General features: G+C 47.3%; 1 protein-coding gene across 4 annotated transcripts in view; it reads right to left on the bottom strand.

The window, feature by feature from the left end:
* Window positions 1-8,882, bottom strand: part of SSH1 (slingshot protein phosphatase 1) — a 40,840-nt gene that overhangs the window by 15,179 nt on the left and 16,779 nt on the right. For all 4 annotated transcript variants that reach the window (XM_025198592.1, XM_025198597.1, XM_025198602.1 and 1 more), the window contains 5 exons: window positions 7,771-7,874; window positions 4,668-4,732; window positions 3,671-3,792; window positions 1,721-1,789; window positions 1,116-1,181 (listed from right to left, as the gene is read on the bottom strand). In XM_025198592.1, coding sequence (XP_025054377.1) covers window positions 1,116-1,181; window positions 1,721-1,789; window positions 3,671-3,792; window positions 4,668-4,732; window positions 7,771-7,874 — 426 coding nt within the window. The remainder of the gene's footprint in view (window positions 1-1,115; window positions 1,182-1,720; window positions 1,790-3,670; window positions 3,793-4,667; window positions 4,733-7,770; window positions 7,875-8,882) is intronic.

Below are 8,882 nucleotides of genomic sequence, written 5' to 3'. Positions count from 1 at the left end.
TCCTGCTGCAGCTTAATGGTTAGCTAGCTTGAAACCCCAAATCCAAAAAAGCAGAAAAATGCAGACATCTCAAACCACCTTTCCCAAGAAGCTGAAAGGCATATTTAACAGCAATCCTGGCCCCCAGCACACCCCACATTGGGTCATTTGTTTTTGTCGATTCTAGCACCAACCTTTTTTGTTAAAAAAAGAAGCCTTCGATTCAGAAAAGGATTTTTATAGTGAACACATCAACCACATCTGAGTTTACCAACAGGAGGGGCACAGTTTAAAAGCAGCAATAACTAGGGTTTTGTTTGTGTACCAAACAGCCCCTCAAATCATACCTTTCTCCATATCCGCATCTTTTCCGTACTGATTACTACACGATGTGGGATTTTCGAAACCTCTGACACAGCCAGCAAATGGCACGCATTGAAATGCATGAGACGTGTCATCTGTGTAGGTCAGTTATTCTAAAGTCCTTGCCATGAAAAGCAATCTGCATTCCCAGGAGCCCTGGATTCTGTGGCTGCTCTAACAGCCTGGTCTGGCTGCTCTGGAATCTGTACATGTGGGTGGGTGAGAGGATGGAAGCCCAGCCAATGTAATCAAAGCTGATTGGGGCCGCATGGAAAGCTCCGAGAAAGCAGGAAGTCCAGGGCGACCCTGAAGGAACGCAGGGCGCTGGCAATTCCATGAGATGGGCTACATGGAGCACTAGATGTCTTCTTCACCTAGTTACAAAAAAACCACGTGAAGAGGCAGCTAGGGGTTTGCAACCTGGCAAATTCCACCTTTGAGTTGCTTTTCATTCTGATCTGTCTCATTCATGTAATTTCCCTCAGTGCTTAGGCTGGAGAGGACAGATCTGCTTGCAACAGAAGCATGTAATCTATCATGGGGAAAATGGTCCGGTTATGAATCAGCATGCATATTAAAAACCTTTCAGTACAGGGACCTGCTAATACCCTTGGCCTTCTGGGGAATGACACCTTCCCTGCACCTTGAGAGGTGTTTGGTAACGTCTATACAAACTGTAAAATGTGTGTGTGGGGGGGGAAGGGGTGTTAAAATTCACTAGCAGAACTGACAATCTCATGCTTTTACCAATAAAACTAAGCCAGCGTACATACCACATGGCCTGCACGGAAACTGGTTTGAAGATGTGCATCCTCCCGGCAGTGCTCACGCTAAATCCGCTGATAGAGAGAGAAGAGAGATCAGTCACACCATGCTCCTTTTTGCATCAGAAGCTGCATTCAGCCAACAAGAAGCCAGCGGCACCTGCATTGCAAAGCTGAACGAAGGCAGAGGTACCGCTGGCAGTGGGGGCTGTTAACACAACCAGAATTTACGCAGCCGGATTTTCTCATGTGGGCCTTAACCTCCTTGCAAACGAGAATGTCAAGGAAGAGGGAGGCCTTGCACATGCAGTGCACGGAACTGAACTACAACAGATCGGTTTTCTTTACAGAACCATTAAGAAGATATAACACATTCGATCTGACAGCATGAGGGCGCCAGGAACCAAAAGCAAATGATTAATTAAATGGATGGAGGCAGAAGAATTGCAGTCTGTACTAACCTTGGAAATGAGGCACACTCTTAGAACAGTCCTCTGATACACCAAGGAATAAATCAAACCTACCCCCTCTCTGGTTAGCCTCAGCTCCTACGCCTTGCTTTCCCCTCACACCCACATTTGTCCTTCTAGGCAACGCATGCTTTCATTCCTTACCCATCTCCATCAAGATGGATCTTGGTATCACTCCACAGCCGCAGGACCATCCCAATGGTGCAGCTTTTACTACCAGAGAAAAGGAGAGAAACTGGTGCTGTGGTTATCAGGAATATGACCCCAAGCCACAACAATGACATACCCCCAGCTAGCAGCCAGCAGATTAAGGATCTTCTTTACCCTCCTTTAAAAATCTCACCTCCCAGGCTAGCCACTGCAAGTGCAGCATCTTGGCTCCTTGCAACGCCATAGGGAGTGACATGCCCAAGGCCTGCTCAGTCACCAGGGAAGGGTTGCTGTTCTACGCAGCGACTTTGGGAAAGCAAAATGACAAATTCTACCTCTTCACCCCACACCCCAAACAAAGCTTGCTCACTAGGGGCCATTGTACCCCAGGGAAGAGTCACCTGGGGCTTCACCTTCATTCCCTTCCCCTGGGATAATTCCCATGCAGCTGGGGACACAGACGCAGCAGATGCTCCTGCCCACCAGTTCCCAGCAATATGGACACAGAGGACTCCAACTCACCAAGGTCATCCAAAAAACCTTGGCAGGTCACAGACCATCCAAACCTGCCTCCCTAAAGAGGCCGGGAAAGACCTTTGAAAGGACTGCATTTCACTTGAGCTGGTGGAAGGGGTTAAAAAGGGTTTTACGAGTTTACTCAACCCAAAAAAAACCCACCGCTTAAATCTGCAAGGAGAAATCTGGCAAGAAAACTAGACTGTAATGTGGGCCAGTTGCTTTCAACTAGTAAATAATTAAGCTGCCAAGATATTAAACTTTTAAAGGAAATTAGCATGTTTGCAAAGAATTCAAGTTGATTTTTTTTTCTTTCTTTCAGCCATATCCTCATTGATATGAGAGATCAAAAGCAACAAGAGGCCAATTTTAACACCCATGTGGATAACGTGCACTTCAGAGCTTTCTTGGAAAAAAGTGTTTTGTATTAAACGGATGGAAAAGGGAATAAATAGAAACAGCGCCGGGCCAGGAACAAATGCTTAGCAGCCAAAATGGTTACAACCTCAGACTGCCATTCTGGCCTCAGCAAAGGACCACGGGCTCCCTAGTTGCCAATACTGATAGATGGTGGTTTTTACATTACGTATTTCTTTAATTCACTAAAACTAAGTATTATGGGGTTCATGGTGATAGAAAATATCCTACCATCACCTCGGGGCTTCTCTGGTGCATCTGCCCTGATGGTTTTCAACTAGTAACTACCAGAAGCCATTATTTCAAAACCGTAAGCTGCAACAAACACTCCCGGGCTGGCCTCCACACAGATGAATGCTCCATACACTTGTTTTGGATTCGGAGCTTTCGTCCCCTTTTGGGCAGCACTAGCTCAAAGCAAATGAGAAAAAATCTTTAGAGTAATCTCACTGGCCGTGCCTTGCTACCAAGGGAAATGTTATCCTATCACACATTATAGTGGCATCAGTCCCTCCTAAGACTATATGCCATCTCCATTCACAGCACAGAAAAATATGTTCCAATTTAATAGAGGAAAAAAAGAAAGTTGCTTTAAAAATCCACCCAGGTTTTGCCTGTTTCTTAAACAGCATCAGGTGAAGCAAGGCAGAGGTATAAAATGGGAACCTGGAAGTCTATCACACTGCCCACATGTCCTTCAGCAAGTAACTTCTCTGTTTCTTCCTCTCTGAAATCAGGATAATGACGGTGGTTCTGGGTCATAACATGCGTATGGGACTTTCAGAATACTGAGTACTTTCTAGAGGAACTGCATAATATCATTCCCATATTTTGAGCTTTCCATCCTGATTCAGGAGGAAGGAATTCCTGGAAAAACACAATGCTGTCAAACCAAAGCTCCATTTCCAGACAGCTCCAGCTCCTGCCCTTCACCCAGACTGGGAGACCGTATCACCTACAGTGCGTCTTGTTAAAATGACGGCCGGGTGCAAGACACCTTCGCAGACGTACCTCTCCTTGCTGGAGAAGTCCACGCCCAGTAAAATGTTTTCCTCTGTGTCTTGTCGCCCGCTGCTGTACACGACCACCATGTACCTGACACGGTCTGTCCACACGCTTTCCAAGCGCACGGCCTAGAAGAAGACAACACAGCTCTGGAGAGTTGCTGCGACTGTTATTTGCTTGGCAGCTCCGCTCCAAGGCCCTATGACGCTTGTGTCAAACCTGCAGGCCGACATGGCTCCTGCCTTTCCTTTCACCAGACAGACTGGCAGTTTAGCCAAGACCTGACTAGGAGAAGAAGGGTGCAATGGAAGAGTGAGTTGTCTAGGTGGCCCACCTCATTTCCAAGAGCTCATTACAAGCTCAAGTAAGAGAGGAAGGTACAATGGAGGGTTTTTCTGAACAACAATTGAACTCAGCAAGCTGACAAAAGCACTTGGGTTGTCCTGGACTGGGATGCAGTGCAGTGCTAGGAAACCTCTTCCATCTCTTCTTTTTATGATCCTTACAAGATCCAGTGACCTTTATTGGGGTCATTCCTGTGGCCTTTCCCTCCTGAGGTGACATGTTACACCCTCTGCAAATTGGTGACTGCCTGGTTAGCTCACCAAGACAGCTATATGTTAAAATATCTGTTCTTTTGCCTTCTTTAGGAAAGAAACACGGCCCTGTTAGGCCTGTCAATGAGGATGGCTTCAACAATCTGGAAGCACTGGGCTTAAACTGCAATGAGGGAAACCTTGGTTAGATATAAGGAAAATCTCTATAAGCCCGAGGATGGAATTAATCTAGAGTGGCTGCAGAATCTCCATCGCTGGATGTTGCTAAGAGCAGGTTAGACAAACTCTGGGATGATTTAGACATGGAAGATCCTGGCTGGAGCAGAGCGCTGGTCTAGATGACCTCCTGAACACCCTTCCTGCCCTGCTTTTCTATGGCATTGCTTTATGGAGCCATCTCAAACTCTGCTGGCTGAAAGAAAGGCACAAATGGCAGCTCCTCTCACCAGTTTGATTCTGTCCTCACAGCGAAGAAGGTTGATCATCACCTGGAGGTGCTGGGGCAAGTCACCTGCAGAGACCAAAGGGAAACCATTAAAAGACAATCTTTGCTTAATGCACTGTATTCTGTGCATCCTCCTGACTTCCACAGAAACCTAATTTCTCTAGGTAGTGACTATCTGGAAAGCCATTGAAACCCTGCAGTCTCAGAAATTCCTTGAGATGACAATGGAATTGCACTCCCTGGATAAAGGTATGGCTGTTTCTCTGCATTTAGCAGGTGCCAAACACACAAAGGCTCCCATTATAATGATGAGTCTCTCATAATTACACCACCATGCACCTAACATGAAGGAAGGACTGTGAGCAGAAGACCTGGCAGTGTGCCTGGAGCTTGGGGCGGAAAGGAGAATTTCCCCAATTTAAAAAAATTGCTGTAAGATTTGGAGCCCCAAAAAATAAATCTAACTTGCAAATTTCACGCATGCCCATGGGTTCTAGCCCACTGATGTCATTCAGGTCACTGTCCCTGCCTGGGCACCCAGCAGTTTCCCATGGGTGAACTAGACGCAGTTAAGGTGGTAAGAGCACTTCAGCCTAAATATGCAAGGCTTCTCCTCCAACCGCTCGCTTGGGATCTACAGAAGTAAAGGTAACAAGTCGTGAATGTGGATGCAAAACCAGCCCATGTCTAATAACCTGCTAACACACGCCTCACTTTCCACACAAGGCACAATGCCTCCCGTAGGATGTTTGCTGGGCATGGGAAATTGCTGACAAACAGAGAAAAGCCAGGCTTGGCTTTCAAATATGCTCTTTGTGCTCTGGAGTGTTTACTAAGCAGCAGACACACAGTACCACACTGTGCCTTTCCCACATGCTCCTTCCCTCAATATGCCCTGGATTTTTTATTCCCTGCCTCCAAGAAACCCTTACTCCAAAACCAGCAGCAGCAGAAGGTATAAAAGCATGGGGCGCTCTTTTGCACATCTTAGTGGGATCAGTGCACAAAAGGTGCTGTTACGACAACCACGCTGGCGCCTTTCATGGCCAAGCCGGAGATGACAAGAAACCAGGGTGTGTTCTAGTTTGCACAGGGCTACAATGACCTAAATCTTACAAGAGACTGGGCAAAAAGTAGAAAATGTCCTACGATTCAGATTCCTTTTTTGTTCTTTTGGTAACTGCTCTTTGTCGGTTTCCAGATTTTGGCAATTATTCCTGAGCTGGGAGCACTACATCCTGCTTCGCGCTACAGCTGCTTGAAGCTGCTCTGTTCTCTTCTCCTTTGCATTAGTTGCCTCACTCAGGGCTAACCAGGCATTTGCCTAGTCTCCACTGAATAAACACCATGGAGATGGGCTTTTGATTTCATTTCCCCCCTTTGCTATATTGCAAGACAGAGGAGCTGCCTTCCTATGAAGCTGAGAGATTGGCTGGATTAGCTGGAGCAGTGATTCTCAACCAGCACCCTGGGGTGCCTTGAGATCCTTCCCAGGGTGCTACGGGGTGTCACACAATGTTAGCACTGTTAGGCGTGCAAACATGATAAACCCAGAGTTTTCCAACAGGAATTCATAGCGTCAAAACCATTCTGCCCTGTTGCGGTCTTTCTGAGCTCTCTGCAGCAGAAGAAGCACTCCATTATTTTTCTGCAATCAGAAACCAAGAGAAAGCTAAGAACTGGCATTTCCTAAGGACCGTGAGGTTGAGGACCACTGAGTCAGAGCCTCTGGTGAATGCTAGCTTTCTGAGTCCGCGGGCATCGCACGCTGAGGGCAGCACACTCATAGGCAAAGGCGGCTCCTCCGTTCCATTCAACATGGTACAATTCCCATGATTCACTTGGGGACTGGGTCTTCTACGCACAGACCTTCCATTCTGCTGCCCTGCACCCCGCACTTATTAATCACCTCCCATGGCTTGAGCTGGTTAAATAGCAAAGACAGCGAACACAGAAGAACATGGATTCTCTTCTGGTAACTGCTGGCCAGGCCCCTTTTCAGCCAGAAATGAACTGAGAGCTCTCAATAGGGTCACATCACTCTACCCTGAGCTCCCCCTCCTCTCCCCCTGCCCCTACACCACCCCGATTCTCCAGCCACAACAATCTAGTCAATAGTTTTAATTTCAAATGGCCATGATCAAAACTGGCTTCTTTTTCTCTCCAATTCCCAGGTGACAATAACTAGAGCGGACAACTCCACAGAAGAGGAGCAGGGATGTGATTTCTGCGGGGGTATTTTTGTTTTATTGCACATACATGATGCAGTCTCTCTGTCACGCACAGTCTATATCTGCTATTAACATTAAAGATAAAATGATTATATCTAGAAGTCTTTACAGATGGTTCCCCTATCCCAAGCTAATAGCAGGACAATTAACAGGTCTGCCTGAAAGTTACTTTTTAAACAAAACCGCCCCTTTATTTCAAATAAGGTGTGCGGATGGGACAAAACCTCTTACCTGGTCCTCAAAAACCTCAGTATGATTTCAACAGTAGGCCCTGATTCAGCAAGGTACGTTGCTTAACTTTAAGCACTGGGTTTATTTCAGCTGGGCTACACACATGCTTAAAAATCAAGCACGTGCTGAAATGCCTTGCTGAACCAGCGCCATCAAACTGGGGACAAGCACATTTTCAAGCGCTGTGAAGTGTAGGGGCTTCCCCTTTTTGCCCTCTGCGAAAAGGGAAGAAGGTGAAGGGGGTGTAGTTACAAATCACAGACATGGAAATGAAGAGGCAGTTCTTCAAAAGCAGAAAGCACGGAGAGCAGCTCTGGGCACTCAGCAGATTCCCGTCTGCTGAAGACCTACTGTGCTGCTTGCTCAGACGTGCACAGACGGCCCATTTACTACTCCGGGGAGTGACAATTCCCAGAGACTCCAGGAGTTGACATGAGGACACGACACTCACGCTCCAGTTCAGCCTACTCCAAGCTAAGTGGGTTGCAAATCTGCTTTTACTCAGCAGCTGACACGCGGACCCACTCCAGCGACTACAGCGGGTCAAGCCCCTCCTCGCTCAGGCTATTCGCCTGTCACCGTGGACGGCGTGAGGGAGGGAACAGAAGACGGTATTGCGGTGTGCAAGACTGGATCAACCACCTGCATGCTTGTGAAGGTGCTGCAGACTCCGCTGGCCTTGTGAGCTGTTCCCTTGTTGTAAGAAAAGCGCCGCTCCTTTCACCATGAAAAAGCTCTCGCTTAGGCTGGAAAACAAAACAAAAAAAAGAGACACAGGAAATCAACACCAAGAACATCAGCAGCCAAACACTTACGGGGTCGGAGATGTTTGCAGTAGAAAGGCCCAAACCGGATGTGGGTTTGCAGACTTTCAGAGTCAGATGTTGCTTCCTAGCAAGCAGTGAATGCTTAAAAAAAAAAAATAAATGAAGAAGGTGGAGAAGGATGCAAATGTGCCAACTGGTCACTACGCCTGGTCGCCCCGGGCTTTCTCTGCATGAAGTGTCAGGGATGGAAGTCACTTTCCATCACTGTGCTATCGAATTCAACTTAAAAAATACAACCCCAGCCATCTGAGAAACTTCAGACCGTTGAGATCACTTCCCCTGCTAGGTGCTGACCCATCTCATTTCCTTTAGCAATTCCTGGTGCCCAGGTTTCTTAGCAATGGAAAGGCAAGGAAACGCAAGGAACAGTTGCATTTCAGAGGCAAGAGAGGGGGAAGCATCCTTTTGAATGGAAAGTCATGCATCACGAATGCAACTCCTGCAAAACCGTAAGGTAAAACCAACTCGCATGGAAGGAAAGCCTCTCTGGTTCCCATCAAACCTCCGCCCATCACCCTTTAAAGCTTCTGCCGACAGCAGGGCAGGCCCCGCTGTGCGCAACACGTGTTCCCACAAGGCTGACAGCAATACAGAGGAAAAGCTGAAAAAAGTATGGTGTTACAGCAAGAGTCAGCTCCGATCTAATGACAGGGTATCGGGATGCGCCAGGGAGTGTTTGCCATCGTGTCGGTGTCCACTGCTAAAGTTAGCATTTCCCACAACGCTCCAAATCCGCGTCGGCTAAGCTCCGTTTTGGTTAGCACAGCTCCTGCTGACCCTGCATTTCTTACAGAGCCCGAGACATCAAGTGATGCCCAGGACAAGGGAGGTGCCTCATTTTAGACCCAAATTTATCCTCCCCTCACCCCGTACTTCCGAACCGAGGCTTTTCATCTTTATTTAATAGCACTTGTCTGCTAAGCACAA

This window comes from Alligator sinensis, unplaced genomic scaffold (genome assembly GCF_000455745.1).
Source record: "Alligator sinensis unplaced genomic scaffold, ASM45574v1 scaffold628_2, whole genome shotgun sequence".
Lineage (NCBI taxonomy): Eukaryota > Metazoa > Chordata > Crocodylia > Alligatoridae > Alligator > Alligator sinensis.
Note: the sequence above shows the minus strand (reverse complement) of the source record. Positions and strands in the feature narration are given on the sequence as shown.